The sequence below is a fragment of the Lampetra fluviatilis genome, chromosome 2 (genome assembly GCF_964198595.1).
Source record: "Lampetra fluviatilis chromosome 2, kcLamFluv1.1, whole genome shotgun sequence".
NCBI lineage: Eukaryota > Metazoa > Chordata > Hyperoartia > Petromyzontiformes > Petromyzontidae > Lampetra > Lampetra fluviatilis.
The window spans coordinates 4,456,139-4,476,003 of NC_136276.1; the positions used below are offsets into that span (position 1 = coordinate 4,456,139).

Consider the following 19,865-nt stretch of genomic DNA (forward strand, 5'->3'; position numbering starts at 1 on the left):
GGGAAAGTGTTTTAATATTTAATACGTGTGTTGAAATTGGTGGGTGGGCATGTCGAGGCTTTGAAATAAAAATCTTGTGTCCTCTGCAATTTCTCCCTATAATTTTAGCGCAATTATCTATAAATGAATCACCACTTTCTATATAAATAAATGTTTCCGTGATTTTTTTTTATTGTGAATCAATATGGGAATGGAGCAGCTACAGGTGCCGGGGAGGCTTGTGCTTGCCAGCTGAGTTAATTGATCTTGACGTGCGTCGCTGTATCTGCCCGAATCTCGTAGACTCCCCGCTGAGCGGCAGTGCGCCCGGCTCAAGTCCCAGCTCCCCTGGCAACAGCACGGGCGGCGGCATCGCCACCGAGAATGGAACAGCAGGGCCCCACCTGCCCTCCCAGCCAGAGGTATGTCGCTCTCTCACACCGCTGTTGTGGTGCGCACCTCACTGGGGCAAGCAAGCCGATCGGTGACGGTGTCACCGACTCACAGAACTCCCCACGCACGCTATGGCACAGAGAATGTGTGTGGGGGGTGTTTATGATATGGGGAGCGGTAGTGCAGCGGTTAGCGTGCTGTGCTACGAACCTGGCGACCGAGGTTCGATTCTCGCTCACGGCCAACACCGGTGACGATTATCTGAACCGGTCCTGAACCTCTCCTAGATCGACTCAGCCTGGTCTGTAAACATCACCAATGGGGAGACAAAGGTGTTGGCCACCCACTCCCTCATGCGCCGTGCCGGCCTCCATAGGTGCTTGCTAACTGCACTTGCCCCAACAGTGTTCAGGCTATATGGGGAATCTTTGTCTTTGTTTATGATACGTGATAAGCCGAGTTAAAAACTAAGAAAAAACACATTCATCAAGAAGAAAAGGAAAACAAATATTTATTGGCGACCTTTCAGGAAATGGTTCTTCACAGGAGAAAAGAAGGGACATTGCCTGAAATGCCACCTGTTGTATATTGTATCACTGTGTATATATATATTTTTTGGCCAGTCTTGTTGGATAATGTATTGAATTTTGGCTATTTGTTCTTGTGCACCACTGCCAACGCAGTATCACAATTTCTGTTTAACTTTGAGTTTAAAAAGTCAATGCTTCTGTAAACAATGCCCGATTGTTTGTGCTTATTTTTATTTTTGACCTTCATTCAGGAATCTAAATGCACCATTTTAATGCAGAGGCAGAATTAGATCATTTTACACGTGGGGGGGGGGGGATGCAGGGGTGTGTGGGCACAGGCACAGCATAGCAGTGGTTCAGAGAGGAACAGGGTTAATACACTGTTACGTTAATGACCACGTTGTACCGACTCTGAATTGGAATTGTGCTGAAAGCCATGTGACTCCATTACCCGTGCGATATTTCGCCCGCCACGGGCTGCAGTTCCTCACACTCAAGGTGACAAAGCTCCGTCGTCGACGTGGCAGTCATTAGCAAATACACTCTGTGCACTGTTTTAATTCGTTAATTGATCATGGAGGAAGGCAGCTCATCCTGGCTAAATAAATGAACCGAGTCCATGCCGGAGGACTGTCTCTGCTCATCACGAACCCTGGAGGCTTGGAGACTAAAGCTCTCCTTCACTCTTTAGTGATATCGTCATGTGCATCAGCAGTTGGCAGTGACTATTGGACTAAACTGCACAGAGGATTAAGCACCACTATCCACAGCTGTTGTTTAAAAAAAAAACTTTTAAATGCATTCATGTTAAGAGACAAATTGCAATGCTTTACCTAAGTACATTTAGCAACCGCTTTGTGTAGAATGGAAATTATCGTTGTTAGTTGCCACAGATTTGATTCTCCATCGTGTGGAAAATATAGCAATGGGGACAGATCATCTGTACTGTTGTCTGCGTGATCATAACGTTTAATATTGATGAGCCTCAATTTGCATTACTGTTGCACCCAGTGTTGTGCCTCGTGGGAAAGGAAATTTTAAGAAAAAAAATCAATTTTGAACACCGCTTCTGGCAGCAATGGCTTCTTGCATGTCACGTTCTCGGAAGTGATATGGGACATTGCAATGCTTGCGCGACAGGACTGATAAATGTTGTGCAATCCAGAGTGCCGCGTGTCAACTCCTTAGATGCCCAGGATGGTCTCTGTGTCAGAGGACACTTGCAAATAGCATCGTCCCAAGTTTCAGCGTGCTTTTTATAAAAGCGCATGGCCTGTTCCACTAAATTTAAACGGGACTCGACTATAATTATCTCAGCGCTTTCGTCAAAACAAACTTGTACAAATGGCACCTCGCTCATCCAAACTCAAGGCAACGATAAGATAATCTGTAAATCTTCTTTAGCCGTTGAATGTCCACTGCTGGATGATAACCAATCGTTGCTTCTTTCCATGTTCCCGTTTTACCTCACCTAATCGTGTTCTAATGCCTGGCATCCTCTGCCATTATCATCATCATCACTTTTCTGCCTTAATTTCGATTTCATTATGTTGCCGTTTGATTTCTTAGTTCTCTTCATAACTGATGAAAAAATAATAGGCGTTAACCATTCCAGCAATAACACAGGTGTTAAGATGTTCAAACACCACATAGACATCTATTCCAAGGCATCAAAGTCAGCATTTACCACGCATGATTGTAGTCAAACATGCATGTCCTTAAAACTGATTGGCCTACACCAGAGACAGCCTCCTTTATAGCCTTGTCTAACCAGTGTTAGACCAAAGAACGCTAACTGCTTTGATCTGTGCATTGCCTTCAAGCATCGCAACGGGAACATCAAATTGTCCCATCGATATAACTGCAAAAAAACTGCTCAACCGGAATTTTCTATGGGTTAGAGCAATCTATGGGACCATCATTTGATAGCGGCAAAACATTAACCGTGGATATATTCGTCATATCTGACGAACAGAGGAAAAATTGTGCGTATTTTTCTGTTTTCACGCCAATCTTACAGCACAACGCTATCACAGAGGCGATATGCTTCACAGACAGTCTGCAGTAGTTTAATCGGTGGTAGGGGGCGACGTTGGGATGTGGAATCCCACTTGACTAATTATATAGATATGGAATCCCCCCTTCACTGATTTGCAGGTTATTTTTTTTCTCATTTGAACCATGACGCCAGCACACATAATGGCCTGCTCTTTTCAAATCACGTCACGGGATCTTTAACGTTCGCCGCAAACCAGACGATGCTCATTCTGTGTTCAGTACGCCTGCAGTTATTAACCAGGGCGGCCCACCCGATTCAAACGCAGTGAACCTCTGTGACAAGCAGCGAACGCACAACCGCTTGACCATTTACATTTTTCCCAGCATTCACGTTCATTTCCTTGTAACTGCACTGCCTTGTCGTAATCCACCGGGTTGGACGTTATGTCATGAGTCGTGCAGCAACGGGTGCAGTAGACGACATTGCATTCGACCTTCATCACATCACATGTTCGAATTTAGTTTTAGGAGCAAAGCCAACTTAAAAAAAAACATTGTTAACATTTGTTAGCGCTCCACAGAAACAAATTACTTAAAGAAAACCTGTAGGACTTGGTGAATAATGCCATCTTTGTGTTGCTGTAACATTTATTATATGTTAATTTCATATAAATAAGTGCTGTTTGCTGTGCCTCGTGTGCTTTATATAACGTGTGTTTTTATTTTCATTCATATATTTTAACATAAATTGAAGTTAGATAATGTTTTTTAAAATATATATACTGATTAGATCTTTACAGTTGGGTTTAGAAGTATTAATTAAAGCTACATTTGTTTGGGTTTACAGGTACATGTGGCAATATTGGCTTTTAAATCGTGTGTATAGTTTGTGTACTGTGTACATTACAGTATATACAAAACATTTAATTTCCCCTCAACTGCAGTGAAGTCTGAGAATACATCTTTATACATTTACCTCGGGCCCAATCGCCCGAGAATGTGCGCGATCTCATCACGTGTCTGAAGCCAAACAGGGTTTGAGCTCAGATGACGCATTGTTGAGTGACTATCGGCTGCCACCGAGCTACAGCGTGGGCAGTAGAGGGCAGCGCAGCAAAATCCATTGTTGTAGTGTACTTCTTTGCTTACCCCCCGTCTCTGTTCCCCCGCCTTTACCAAACTGCACTGACCAGCGTGGTGAAGTATGGACAGAAAATGTCCTTAACCCGCACAGCGATGGTGGGCCCTCGTCCAGTCAGTGGATTGAGAAAAGGGTTGTGCATTTACTTTGTACACATTTATTGTTTCTAGATTTGAAGCTTTCGTGACTGCAAGGATTCATACTCTTAGTTCTTTCGGTAAAGTCACGTAGGTAAAAAATGAAATTAAAATTAATAAAAATAAAACACGTAGGTAAAAAATGAAATTAAAATTAATTAATAATAATAAAAATAAAACAATGTTTTATTTTTATTAATTTTTATTTCATTTTTTACCTACGTGACTTTACCGAAAGAACTAAGAGTACACATTTATTGTGTACATTCATAATCGAGAATGCGTCAAGTCATTTATAATGTCGTAATTGTAATGCATCACAAGGGAAGAAAGATCCTTCTTTGAGATCGGCCTGATGTCAGAATGGTCGTTGCCGCATTTTCGTCGTTCATTTTCAAAACTGACCTTAACCTCATTTAATAATAATCAAAACATTTTGACCAAGGCACATAACTGTGCATTTCTTGGAAGCAAAGAGTTTATGCCATGTGTTTAGAATTATAAGAGGAAGGTAATGTTTTATTTTTCTATGCGTTTTATCAAGTGGACATTCATATTCCTATGTCCAGTGTAAATATGAAGTAAATCTTTTATTCCTTGAATTCCCCTCATTTAGAAGAATTGGCAGAAGCCATCAAAAATTGCATTGGTCACTTGCAAGGTTTTGTAGGTTATTAAGCATTGCTTCAGAGCTAGATATGACATGACCACGTTACCGAGGACAGCGACCCAAGTATTCCTGTTAACATGTGTCGCATGAAACATCTATATGTGTTTACAAATATCAAGACATCAATTGTCGTTCATTGGCAATTAATTAATTTCATACAATATTTCGGCAAGATTTGCATGCATTCTTGCAATCTGTAATTGTTTTTTAAAACCCATCATTGGCAATGACGATAATGTGCGGAGTAAAACATACGTGCATAATCACTGTTATATTTAGATGGGTCTAAAATATAGTCATATCACCAAAAAGTAATTTCAAGCTGTCTCTTTGGCGGCTGAAAATGTCACCTGCATCGGCTACGCATGAGTCATGCCGCTAAATTTAGCCGAGCCTGTGTTTGCTACAAAAGCCTTGCGTGCTGGAGTCGGACTTTTCAACGTGAATATTTAATCGCATAAACAAAACAAATTTGATGCAGGGCAGTGGCAGAATATCATTCAACCGTGTCCATCATAGTTGGAATAATGTACTTGTTCTCAGGTGTTTCCACTGGTCAGATGAAGAGTTTTTTTTTTATAAAACGCTGATTACAAAGATCGTATTTGTGAATACAGGATTCACTAGATTTTACAAAAACACTTGTGTATGTCACTCTAACATTTTTTCTTATGATCAAAAAAACATAATTTTTTATTACATATACCCACACTTCAGTTACTACTTGTGATGACATTATACGGTATTTTTATCATATTTTTACAACATTTTTAGATGTCACGTCTTTATGCATGTGTAGAGGTGCTAGACACATTCTATTCGGTAACCTGCGGGGCCACTATGTAATCGGAGGGGCAATGCAGAGTTACCACTCTGGGACCAACGGCCGGGGTCAGGGAAAGGTGGGAGCGGATCGTAAACACACTTTCCCGCCAGACCAACGGCCAAGGGTAAAAGATGATCGAAACACAAATTCGAGAGAACCAATCAGAGGGTCCCACGAGGGAGCATGGGATTGGATAAGGACTGTTACAGACGGGTATAAAAGGGCGAGCGCGGGGAGCGCCCGCCAGTTCTCCTCAGACGAAGACTCAAGCCAGCTCAAGATGGCTAGGACCCTGGACCAAGCCTTCCAGCTCTTCTAAGAGCTGAGGCTCAGTGTCACCAGCGGTCAAGGGGAGAATAGGTCCTGGCAGGCAGGACCCTGGCTCCCCAGCCTTGCAGCTCTTGTAAGAGCTGAGGCTCTGCGCGACCAGTGGTCAGGGGACCCACCGAGCCAGCGGTGGGTCAAGCTAGCCTCCCCTAGGTCCCAGCCGGAGGACGCTAGGGTAGCTACCCTAGCGTCCTCCGTGGGGCAGAGCCCAGATCCTTCTGGTCGGTTCCAGAAGGGGGCGTGGCCGAGGGCGGAGCCAGGCCACGCTGGGGAGGATAAAGGTAGGCCCCGATGCTGCGGTTTGGGAATGGAACCCGTTGTCTTCACAAGTCTTCGTCCCCATCATCAACTCCTCGTCTGTGTTGGGTCAGGCAGTGTGCCGGCTGTCCTGGCCCGTATATAGTTATCCCCTATACTGTGGAAAGTGTAGAATAAACGTGTATGCCTCCAACTATTAGTGTCTCTGAAGTGACTCACTACACATATATAAAAATTTAATATTATAAAATACAATTCTCACGACGTTTCAGCCACAGTGTTAGATGTGAAAGCTCCAATTGCAGTGTCGGCTACAATTATGCACTGTTATTACCGTGCTAACCTACAAAGCACAGTAATAACATAAGAGTGAGGATTTGTACCCACCACTGCAGATACATGTCGGTACTGATATACATTTTCTGCAGAAATTAATAAAAATGGCAACTAAAACGTTTGGTGTAACTTCCTACCCCCCCCAAATTTACACATTTTTTGACATTGCATGTTCTTTATTTCATATTAAAAAAATTAATAATTAACAAAGAGCCTTACAAATTTATGGAATATTTTGTTTGCATTTAAACCATTTCAAGGGACATGCTGTAAAAGATTGCATAATCCCACTTTGTAAGTCATTGCACCGGCGGAGCATATTACATAATGAGTTACCAATAGACAGAGAGGACGTTTACATTTCCATGTTGTTAAAACATATGGCTCTTCATTGAACAGTATGCGAAAACTTTTAAACTAATGTGGAGTTTTGACATGGCACATGACGAGCGTGCTCACCCTGTACCACGGGGGAGGTGGGGTGGTGGGAAGTAAAACATTGGCAATTTCCTTCTGGGCAACTATTCTAAACTTTTACATGCACTGTGACAAATTTGACAACTTACTTTTTTCAGATATATAATTCTGACCTGTCGACAAAAACTATGAGGAAAAAAATAATTTGTATTACAGCTCTAATTGTGGCTGCCATGCTAAGGAGCAAGAAAGACAAATTGTACCTCTTGTCTTCATGAAGTGTGATACTTGACCACACTTTATGAATATATATATTGTATCAGCCCAGAAAGTGCCTATGTATTCCTCTCGTGAAGTAATGTATTTCATATTCTTTATATATCAGTGGGTGTTCGGAATGGCATTATCCAATATAGAAATGGGGCTTCTGAAAGACGCAACTGAGCAGTTAAATGCATTTGCCGCCAGCAACAATGGGAGGTAGTGGTGTCACAACGACTCTAATAGGAGAGCATTGGGTGGCTAAAATAAAGCTGGTTGACACCGTGAGGAGTGCTGGTGGCACATCTTCCAGTCGCTCAGTCATTTATCCTAAACACTAAATTTAATCCTATAAACTCCTGCCAGTTGTTACTTCATATCACCTCAAAGTGCACATAACCTAGCATAAGTGCTTTGGTGAATTCACTGCCACTTGGTGGTAAACGATGCTTGTTGTTTGATGATTTGTTTGATGATACACATGTGTACGTTTATTTCAGATTTATATTTGATGTCATCATTTATAATTTGATGTTATTATTTATATTTGATGTTATTATTTCTCCTCAGCACGCCTTAACCCAGCGTCAAACAATGGCACCTGAAGGAGTAGCATGTCCCCTGAGCCTCTACACTTCTCCGTCGCTGCCCAACATCTCACTGGGCCTGCCCCTCTCGATGACCGCTCACAACTCTCAGCTGACGGTGAGTTATGCACGATCTTTTCTTTTTTCCTACACCTCTTTTTGCCCCTTCGGATTCAAGCGGCACATGCACACAGGTGGGATATGCTTCAGGAGGGATGCTGTCTGTGCATTCCATTAGCCACGCATTGCATGTTAACCCCCCCTCCCCTCTCCCCCACTGTGGTAATTAAATACTCAGCTACGCTCTGCACAGCTCGCACAGACGGTATCCAGCTTGACGCTTACAGGTGCTTTCTTGCGTTATGCATTCCAATTGGCTCTTAGAACGTCTCATAGCAAAAACAACGTTACCTTGGACATCTTAAGGTTGGTTTACGATGCAGGCACCATTGGCAGTTTCACTGTTTTAATGTTTTATTCTTATGCATATTAGATGTTTTTTTACTTAACTGATTCACAAAAAAAACTTACATTTAATGTTATGACTTGAAACTTTCGTGACTGCAGGAATTCATGTTCTTGGTTCTTTCGGTAAAGTCACGTAAATAGATTTTTTTTTTACAAAATTATAAATTAGGAAAAAATGTAAAAAATTAATAAATAATCAATTGAATAAAAATAATAAAATATCATTACAAATAAAAATAAAATAATAACTTGAATAAAAATATGAAATAAAAACAGTCAAATAAAATTTTAAATAAAAATTAATTGAATATAATAAAGGTAAAAAACCCACGACGTTTCGATCACAACACAAGTGACAGTGTGCTTTCAATTGAGGAGATGAATGTGAAAATCAATAGAGGCCTGGAAGTACGCAACGAAATAAAAGCGAGCACTTGGTAATGCCACGAATTGGAAAAGAATGTGTCCTTTTGAGCGTCTCCTGTAATTGTAACACAGAGAGAACAGTTTATCACCTTCCATTGAAGGTGAGCCTAAGAACATGAATAAAATGTGCATCTGCAGAGTAGTCTGTGTCTAATAATCTGTGTATAGCATGTATAGCTATGGTTAAATCCAGGTGTCCTGTTTGATGAAATCAGCTCGTGTGTCGGCGCTAGATGGATTCAATATATTGCAGGATCGTGAAAGATGGTTACAGATTGCAGAGGCTTTCATCCAGAAGTTGATTGACCATGGCTAACGATGATGATGTAATACTCAATGAGCACACGTGTGTGCGCGTGTGCATGCGACCTCGGTAATGCAATAGTTAGCGCGGTGCTCTACGAACCCGGCGACCCGAGTTTGATTCCCGCTCACGGCCAACACCAGTGACGGTTACCTGAATCGGTCCTGGGCCTCCCCTAGGTCGACTCAGCCTCAAATGAGTACCTGGTGCGATGTGCAAACATCGCCACTGGGGAGACAAAGGCGGCCGGGCGTGGTGCTGGCCACCCACCCCCTCGTGTGCCGTTCCGACCTTCACAGGTGCTACTCGCTGACATCACTTGCCCCAACGGTCTGTTAAGGCTACACGGGAGGGGGATCTTTGTCTTTGTGTTGTTGCATGTGACCTCGACAGGCGACGATGGCACTTTCTGCCAAGCAACAGCAGGCAGAGCGAGTGGCAATGCCGGGGCAGTTTCTTCCGCCGCTGCCCCTCTACCTGGCCGCTCGTGCTGTCAACGGAGAAGGGCAGCATCCAGGGCAGGGCCAGGCGCAGGGGCACGGCGTCAGTCTCAGCCAGAGCTGCAGTCAGCCGAACCTGTTGCAGTCGGCACGCCTGCAGAGTGAGCAGGCCCGCCCTCCGCACCCAAAACACACAGGTGCGGTCACTTTATCTCCCGCATGTGCACTGACGTCTAAGCCTATTACTTTTCCGTGATTATGTGCGTACCATATATTCTGACCAAGTCTTGTTGGATATGAACGCACATCTACACCCGTGCCCATACACACATATGTATGGATGTTTGTGGTAAACATGGGAAGCGTGTTTTTTTCTAACCGTCCTGCCAAAAATTTACGTTTTCAATCTGCAATTTTGTTCTGATGAGTGGTTCAATCATACAAAGGGCATACAACGTGTATCATGTCATAGCATTATAAGACAGGATTCTATGGGTAAATACAACAGATAAGGCAGGGCTAACTGTATATCCCCGTTAGCTGCAGCATCTTGTACAATGGGGACACTGGTGTTTATACTGCTAGGGGACTTTTTTTATTTGAGAGGATGTATTTAATTCTTTTAAAACATGTTACGTCTTTTGTGACCATTTATATTCCTCTATGCAGCAGCTGCTGCTGGGAGCATGACGTCTGTTTCCGACTACGTCTCAAAAAATAATAATAACTAAAACAGCCACTTGACCCCTCTTTGTGCGCATTCCGCCTTGTCCCTCCGCCAACTGTGGCGCTCTCTCCCTCGGTGCCCTTCTTTCACCCGCTCCGCCCACTTTCCACATCTTCTGTGAATCCGCGCAAACCCATCGCGACCGCTTTTTGGCTGCACGACAAATGGAGACGGTCACCGTGTCGTGGCACTTTATTAAACGCACCTCTGCAGCCGTCTGGAAACGCACTTTTACACCTCGATTGAAAACTAATTTTTTGAAGAACTGCTTTTTGTGTTTAATTTGTCGGCCTTCTCCCGCACCTCCGATTAGCACGGTGGGTTACGCACGGTGCGAAAGAAGTTAAAAATACATGTGCACTTTGCTTATTTTCATTAAATTCCTCGACCATTCATCTCCAATGCCACCCTCCCATCTTTCTGTGTTGCCACCGCTCTGGCTGTTACCCACCCATCTGCCGTCCCACACCCTCCCTCCCGCTCTCCACCTTTCACTTGACTCCTCCCTCCCCCGCCGCCCGCTGCACTTGGCTTACAACCCGTTTCTCTCGCTCCTTTTTCCCCAACCGATCCTCACCGCCGCCCCCCGTGAACCGCAGAGCGTGCCCGGCTGCCGCGGCACCGCAGCCTGAGCCGCACTCACTCGGCGCCGCTGCCCACGTGCCCTCAGGCCCTGCAGCAGCTGGTCCTGCAGCAGCAGCACCAGCAGTTCCTGGAACGCCACAAGCAGCAGCTTGGCAAGGCAAGAGGCGCACGGCCCCACAAGTGACGTGGCCAAGCAACAGCCTGCAAAACGCCGCACCCAAATTGTTCACGTTGTGGGGTTTACTCTCCAACACACCGGTGTGCTGAAGTAGTAACTAATTGGCACGTTTTTGTTGACGTGACAAATCTTTACGAATTGGCTGTGTCGGGTGGTGGTGGGTTAACGACACATTTATATTTACGCGATCTAACCCCAAAAAAAACCTGGATTGTGAATTATATTGGTCACAAAAGCCTACCTGTTAGACTCGTAATTTTTGCTTGTTTCAGAGTTTCCTTTTTAAGCCCCATGGCCTCTGTGGTCAATACCGTCCAGTTCACAGTATACTTCGAACATCTTGCAACGTTAGTTCAAAAAGAGTAGGCCTCTTTAACAAATTGTCCACACAATTTGTCATTTGGGAAAACAAATAGTGGCATTGCCCCCTTACTGAAAACGTATCAGGACATAACTGAAAAACTCAGTGAGACTTTACTGAGTAAATAAATGTTATGATTTTGATGTCGTAAAACTATGTAAAAAAGTAGCATGTGGCTCGTACTCCTGGCCAGCATATCTCCGCTCATTCTCCATTGGCAGCCTTGGGATATTAATTTAAATTCCACCTTTCTTTGGCGGGAGCTAAGTCTGATTTAGGGCAGCCACTGCTGAATTCACACGAAGTGGTATTTATTTTATTGACCCCCTGGGGTATGATTGCCTGCTGGGTTTGAACTCCCAGCCTTCCTCTCGTGAGTTGAGCACTCTGCCACAACACCACCTGACCAGATCACTGCCGGATTATGGCCAAAATAACACACTTATGGTTGTTTTTGCAATTTAGCTTACCAATACTTTTTTTACACAGTTATTATTATTTCGGGGCCATACTAATAATGACAGGTATGAATGGAAAATGAAAAAAAACATATTTGTTGTATTCAACGAAGGCTTTAAGCTTTGTCAAGAGTCAGATCGTGGCACATGTACAGCTTACCTTGTGCAAGAATATGTTTAAACTTCAAAGAATAATGAGGCGACTGGGCAGGGAGGGGGTTAGTGTGCTAGAAAAGATATACGCAATGAGGATTAAGCACTCAGGTGGAGAATCGGTGCATTTAATGTCTGGGCGGTAGTTTTGGATTGGCCCTCGAGCACCATGTGGTTTTATGGCAACGGATTTATACGAAGTTGTTAGCATCGAATATTAATTTGAACCCTCTGCTGCTCATGACTGAAGTTATGCCATGACATTTTTTTTACACACTACTTATATGTGCAGATTATTTTACAAGATGTACCAACTTAAAGGAAAAGAAACAACAACATTTTTGTTCTTATTCATGTATATCGCTTTTTAAAACTCACGACTGGATGAGGGCCTTGCAACATTATGTGGGTCATTAGGGTTTTTTTTTTACCATAGTTCACCAAGCTAGTAGGTGTGAATTGGTGAATGTGAGCAGCATAGATATTGGAGCATCGTACAGTGTAACAATGAAGTGTATCGCACTGCCCTTCACTGCTTACATTCGTGTGCTTTAGTAATTAAAAAATAGTAAATTATTCTACAACCTTTGCACAGACATAAACTGTAATTCATTTTTTCAAACCGGGAATGGACATTTGCATTATATGTGTCCATACTTCCAAAAGTGTTGGGTTTTTTTTCCAGCACATCCCCATCGAGGCAGTATTCGATTTATAGGCATATTATGTATTCATACTGGATAATTCCGATGAGCTATGAAGCTCTTTCTTCACAGATGTCCAGAAGAGTGTGCACACTGCTGTTGTTTCTCTTCAATGCTGGCACGATCACCGATATTCTGGGGGGTGGTGGGAGGGAGGTGGAACTTTAAAAGCTTGTTCCCAGGCTCCAAGCGTCACCCGACAACGCCAATGGACTTCCATCGGCGTCAGCGGTGGCATTCTAATTGGCGTGCGATGCCACATGCAGACGGCGGCAGGGATTGCACTAACGGGTGGCTGCGAGGCGGTACAATTTTCACGCGCGCACGGGGACTGCGTCCTTCCTCCTCGTGCCTTCAACACCCTCCGCACGTCCCCATTTAAATACGTCGTTGCGCTCTTTTTTTACACGTGAAATTTGCGTCAGCGTGACACGATATCATTTTTACAACACAGTTAATTGCTTTGTTTCTTTTTTTTTAATGTCGTTATCTAAAATATCCGGTCAACATTATGAATCTAGCAACCCTAATTAGCCCTCGGTGCTGTCATTACAAACTACCTATCGCGACTGCATCTGCTCGCATCAAAGACATGAAGCTGAAATGTATCCGTGTGGCCGCTTATTGCAATTAGCACCAGCGGCGGAAATAATAAATCAAGGCTTGATTACACATCACAGCACCAGATGTGTCTGGCACCGTGCCCACGTGTGTCCGTCCGCAGCGCAGCAGGGGGAGAGGTGCAGGGCCAGCCAACAGGGATCCTGGGGCAAGGGGAAGAGAGCGAGGAGGAGGTGGAGGGGGGAGGGTTGTGGTGAGAGAAAAGAGCCTTGAAATAAAATCGTACCTGCAGCTAACTCAGGCAGGGGAGCTTTGAGAATTAAGCATGCTGTTAAGTAGATTTACAGCCCGTTACTTAGCAGTGGAATCTATTTTAATGTGGCCACCAGTGTTTCCCTATTTAAACAAATACTCATAGCTTGAGGTCCAATAAATCATCGGAAATGAACCTGGTGGTCATGGTGAATGTGAAGAAAAATAACCTTTACAAGTATATATTGGGCATATAGTCTAAGGAAACAAAGAGCAGGCGGTCTAGTTCGTTGCATAATTTTGGTAGAGGCCTCCGACTATTGATATGAAGGTGAAAAAAGCAAGTGGGTTCCGATTATCACGGTTGACTACGTACGATGTGAAAGATGTTCAACATGCATACGTGCATGGGGTAGAGAATGTTCAACATACATATGAATGTATGTATGTTTGTTTTACTTATTTCGCACCATACGTAGCAAACTGTGCTATTCAGAGGTGCGGGGGAAGAACAACAAACTAAACAGAAAAAAACTACTCTCAAGAACTTAGTTTTCAATCTAGATTTAAAAGTGCATAGCTCCAGTGTCTTCTTAATACCGGAAGGAAGAGCGTTCCGGAATGGGCGCAGAAGCTTATCGGAAAGCGCGCGATGCGGTGACCGTCTTTGTTCGATGGTTATCCAAAAGCAGAGTTATGTTATTTGTTTGCATTATGACTGCAGGTATTGTGGTCTATGCAAACATGACTCCTCGATAAAAAAAGGTGACAGTTTTGTTGCCAGATAAAAGGGTAAAAAAGCAATTATCATATTTTTTACTGGCAAATGAGGTACCAATGGTATCCAAAAGCCGTCATGGCTCTAAGAGATGATGGCGAGAGCTCGACAGAACGACAGAATGGCAACCGAAAGGGTGAACGCACCTGAGTGAGTTCCACATCCATCATGGAGACGGAGCAGTGAAATCAGCTGATGTTTAGGATGTCGTTTTGCAACAGTGAGGGATCATGGCTTGGGGAGGGCCTTCACCCAGCAATAGTTAGTTTATGACTGATTATGATGATGATGATGAAGATTTCATTGACTATCTTGTCATTAACCATGATTGAATCGTGAATGAGAGGTGTTTTTTTTACTTTGTTATCCACTGATCATGAACTACCACTAACCATCACCTGACATTTTCCCCTGAAAAAAACGAATAATTTCCCTCTGCTCCTGCCTTTCCCTAAACCACTGTTATTTGGTCATAACTTACATGTCATGTTAATTTCCGGGAACAGTGGGACTTGACATTTTGGCAGAACAGGGCCTACAGTTACGTGATGCAGGTGAGAGCAGTGAGTCAGTGTCTTCGCCACCATTATCGCACAGTGAGCAACGCAGCATGGCATTACTTTTTTACTGCCGCAAATGCCGCACTGATTGGTACAGTTGCAGTTCCTCATGCAGATTCTCCTGAGGCTGCTTCACTTCACATTCGGGGCAGAAGCCTCAACCCTAGACTTGGTTAGTATAACACGTACTAGGATTTCACGAGCAATATTACCCATAATAAACGTGTTTTGGGGGTTAAATTGCGTTAATGTAAATGTGTCGTTAACCCACCACCACCCAACAGTCAATTAGTTTGGTTTGTCACGGAAACAAAACGTGCCAATCAGTTACTAGTTCAGCACACCGATGTGTTGGAGAGTAAACCCACAACATTTACAATTTTAAGTACGACGTTTCGCTGGTCATTACAACCGGCTTCAGAATTGGCAAATCACCTCTTGAAGCCAGAATCTACTGGAGACCCGTGAAGAAAAAAATAGCTTCATAGCTCATCGGATTCCTCCAGTCTAAATAAACATTCTGATTCTGATATTTACATGATCTAAACCAAAAAAAACCCGTTCATTCTAGCCTTGGTTCTTAACCTGATTTTTTTTTTGACTCACTCTGGGTGGGTTGTTGAGAAGCCCTGCTGTGCATGGGTCTGTGGGCTCTGGGCTGCGAGCAAGTCCGTCCAGGGTGGAGTGTGGGAGTGTACGCAGCCCAGGGAGCTCAGGAAATGGAAGCGGAGCTGGCGGATGTCGTTTGTTACAGTGAAGCGTTGCAACGGGAGACTCATAACTTTTAACGTTGCTCCCGCTCCGCGTTGTTTTGGTTGAGATTCCTGAGAGCCTTGCAGGTGCAGTAATGGTGCCTTTCTGACAAAAAATAATAGTGATTAATTTGTTTTTTAACTCGTGGTCATCACATAATTAGGATTTAATTTCAATTTAACAGAAAAAAATTGAGGCAGTGCATAAAAGCAAACAGAAAAAGGCATAAACGAAAAGCCAAGTTCACATTGGTGTAAGCCTTTATATGTACATTAGCTAACCTGAGTTAGTAAACGGTCATCATTTTGACAGTGTCTATAACCATGGTTCAAAGTTCATCGTAGTAACAATATCTTGCGTATATTAGCAATGTAATTGCATTGGCAACGTTGTACACGGTTGTGCGTTAGCCCTGCAGATTTCTGCCAAAGCTCTGGACTCCTTCTATTCGGAATATTTCCTAATCACTTAATCTGCGAGGTCTGGAACATTTTAATATCGTTGTCTTAAATTTAAACCACTCAGAATTGCAGCTGATCCTACTGCACGGTGACGTCGGTCGTGATTAAACTGTTAAATAAATCACACTTGCGTCCGTGCAGTGGATACTGACCAGCGGCACACTGGCATCACAGACAAGCCAATGCTCATTACGAACAACTCCTTCGTTTTTAATGGGCAACTGCAAATCCCAAACATTTGCGGGTCTGAACTAGGAAGGCCATTTGACGAATGAAAAGGAACTAGGCACTATTGGATTTGACTTGATTAGAAATGTTCTGTCCCTATGTTTTGCTTTGGGATGTTAAACTCTATATGGTGGTAGAATTTATGCACCTGCTGCCTCACTGGAAAAGAGCGTGTTGTGGTTGGGCCTTAATCAGTGGCTTGGTCTGTTTATACCGAATTGTCTGTGTATCACTGAGCTCGACTTGCGTAGAGTGTAGGTGAGCGGTAGTGTAGTGGTTAGTTTGCTGCGCTACAAACCCGGAGACCCGAGTTCGATTCCTGCTCATCGCCAAAACCAGTGACGATTATCTGAACCCATCCTGAGCCTGCCCTCAGGTTGATTTAGCCTGAAATGAGTACCTGGTGGGGCGTGTAAACATCGCCACTTGGGAGTAAACGTCGACACTTGCCCCAGCAGTCTGTTAAGACTATACGGGGGGAACTTTTGTCTACTTGAGTGTATTAGGTTGAAAAATGTCTAGCATTATATACATGATTAAGAGCTAATTATGTCCCAGAAATACAAACGCAGTTAGCGATCACCTATGTAGGCTGACAAAGCATTTGATACATATAATATGGCCACAACTACCACCGTTGTCTAATAGGAATGCTTAACAATCAGCACTGGCAGAATTGACCTTGGGTGAGCTCAGCCCAGATATCAATTGCACCGAGTGATTTATAGCTAATTGCCACAATTAAAACCTGGTCTGCTGGCATGATAGCACATTAAAGCCATTATACCACTGCTCCTAGTACATTCAGTACAGTACTCAATATGCATAGACACATGCTTATAAACCTTCATACCTAACAAGTAGTCCACTCAATATTGTAGTATAGTTGACACTATAAAACAAATGTAAAATATTTCACAAGCACGCAAACAGACACGTATATACATTGAACTATCACTTTTTGCACCACTGTATAAGCATGCATTGTAATGACATTCGATTACTGGCAAACAATTCCACTTCATTGTGTTTTATACCACTGGCTTCTCTCCGGGCCATTCAGGGTCAATATCATCCTATTCCTGATGTATATCACCAGTGCGCTTACACAGCTTGGGGAGGAAGCACGGCGTTAAGACACCGAGGTTGCGAGTGCGAGACGGTGGCGAGGGATGAGCCTCACGCTCGCGCTCAGCACGACTCTGGTGGGGGATGCTCTCTCCGGCTGCCCCCCCCATCCCAGGAGGGGAGCCTTCTCCCAGCAGCCCCAGAGTAAACACGTGGGGTCACCGGTGTGACTTCCCCTGCAGCTGTGCAAGCATTCCGCTGCCAGCCGTTCTGCTAAGCCTCACTGGATATGGCGGGGAGAGCAATCGTCACATTTATGGCAGCAGCAGCAGCAGCATCACCGCCGCAGCTCGCTGGGCAAAAGCAGTCGTGAAATCGGACAGACAGATATGTGTAGATCTGTCGTCACGCACACAGGCGGGGCCGAGCGGTGGCACCGTAGGTCACACAATGCGCCATGAACCCTGTGACCTGAATTTGATTCCTGGCCACGGCTAGCATCGGTGGCGAGTGATGTCTGAACCCGCGTGCACTGCCCACCGCGGTGAAGTTTGGTCAAACGACCCCCGTGACTGACAGGGCATGGGGAGGTCTTCATCCAGCAGCAGATTGACATGGCCCAGTAATATATATTTATATTATTATGTGATGAACACAGGGTGCAATAATGGACATTCGCAGGGACACACATGGTGGATCATACACTTAAATGCACGTAGCATACACACCCACTTTATTTACACATTCAGTGATTCATAACAGCAGTCATGGTAAAGTAATCTTCTTTTTGGTTGTTGTCGTGCATTAAATCTGTGCTGCGAGCAATTTAAAAGTTCCGTATCACCTGCACAGCATTATTTACAATCATACAATTCCTGTCTCTTTACTCAAGAGGAGACTACAAAAACAACTGTTTAGCCACCCATTAAACTGCCAATGCTGATTAGTCGCACAAGGCATGTACGATAATTCACATGCCCACGAAAGCTCACATGCATGATGTGCGTCGACCGAATTCGTTAGGCACTTTTGCACATTCGTTAATACATCACCGACGTTTACACATCTTTGTCATGCATGCTAGCTGACCAAAATTGCATATGCACACACGACACAATGCATTCGCACAATGCCCTTCACGTAATCGCTTGCAGAATAGTTGCAAAATATGCCACCTGAAAAATGCAATTACCCCTGGTATGAATATAATGGGTTTTGTGTGACACTATTAATATAAAAACAAGCTGATGATTATATCCGCTGCCGATGCATTTTTTACTTTGCGTTTGTATTATATATCCTGTATATGTATTTGTATCATATATTCAGGCTTATGACCGACAATCTTTTTGAAAATTAAATATCTTTACGTAGAAAACGATTCTGCCACTTATATTTCGTAAGGGATAATTTATTGTAATTCAAGTGAAAATGTCTCCATCACGATACAACTTAGCTGTCCTCTCCAAGTCCTTAACAGCATGGATTTTTTTATTTATTAATATTATTACATTCCACAATTTTATTTGAAGCCAACTACAAACAGCATTATAATGCCATTGTGCACGGTGTATGTGTATCATTAAGGGGCACCTGTTTATTTAAATGTGCAATTTCCTAACGCTTCCCCTGGCCACGTATTATCGTTATTTGCACTGTATTTCCACGTAAATTGCATTACAACCAACAAGCAAAATTGGGTTATACATTGGGTAATATTTTCAACAAAATGTCAACGCGGTTTAGTACAATTCCGATAGGTATGGGTGCCGACCGCAAACATCTCTTACAAACCATATCTAATTACTCACCATAATCTAATACACCCCCTTAATCAACAAGAGTGTGCCTTCCATTATGCGGCCTCACACACGGTGCTGTGTGCTTGCGAACGTAATGGAAGGAGCGTATGATCGCTGTTCCGAGCGCCGTTCTCCACAATCACATTTTGTGAACGGCATTTGTACAACCGAAATGTGTACAACCACAATTCCGAACGACCACATTCCCTTGCAACGACATTCGCTCTTCCTGCGTTTCCACAACAGCATTTACCCAGCGCCATTCCTTGATTGCATTTCTCCATCATTTCCACGACCCAATGCGCACAACCGCATTTCCGCTAACCAAATTTCAGCAACCACAATTCAACGGCCGCTTCCCCCCCCCCCCTCAACCGTTCCCCCACAACCGTTCCCCAGGGTGGCGAGCAGCAGGCCTGCGTGCCGTGCAGCAGCCCGCCCCGAGGCACCACCGAGACGGCCCAGGCCAGGGAGGCCGAGCCCACGGCCATGCACGAGGAGAGCGGCGGGGCCGGCCGGGGCGACGGCGGCGGGGTCGGGAGGGGCCACGGCGGCCGCCCCGGGGACTTCGTGGGGGGTCAGGTCGTGGTCAAACAGGAGCCCGTCGACGTGGAGCAGGAGGAGGATGGGGAGGTGGAGGTGGGGCAGCAGCAGCAGGGGATGGAGGAGGCGGACGAGGAGCGGCGGCAGCAGATGCAGGTGGCCAAGCAGCAGCAGCTGCTGCTTCTCAAGCAGGTA

At 44.2% G+C, this 19,865-nt stretch overlaps 1 protein-coding gene across 9 annotated transcripts in view; it reads left to right on the forward strand.

The window, feature by feature from the left end:
* The window catches only part of LOC144940072 (histone deacetylase 4-like), a 188,310-nt gene that overhangs the window by 99,178 nt on the left and 69,267 nt on the right, over positions 1-19,865 (forward strand). For 8 of the 9 annotated variants that reach the window (XM_078866759.1, XM_078866752.1, XM_078866755.1 and 5 more), the window contains 5 exons: positions 283-401; positions 7,844-7,978; positions 9,452-9,695; positions 10,825-10,967; positions 19,527-19,862. In XM_078866759.1, coding sequence (XP_078722885.1) covers positions 283-401; positions 7,844-7,978; positions 9,452-9,695; positions 10,825-10,967; positions 19,527-19,862 — 977 coding nt within the window. The remainder of the gene's footprint in view (positions 1-282; positions 402-7,843; positions 7,979-9,451; positions 9,696-10,824; positions 10,968-19,526; positions 19,863-19,865) is intronic. The other variant, XM_078866757.1, reaches the window with a different exon arrangement.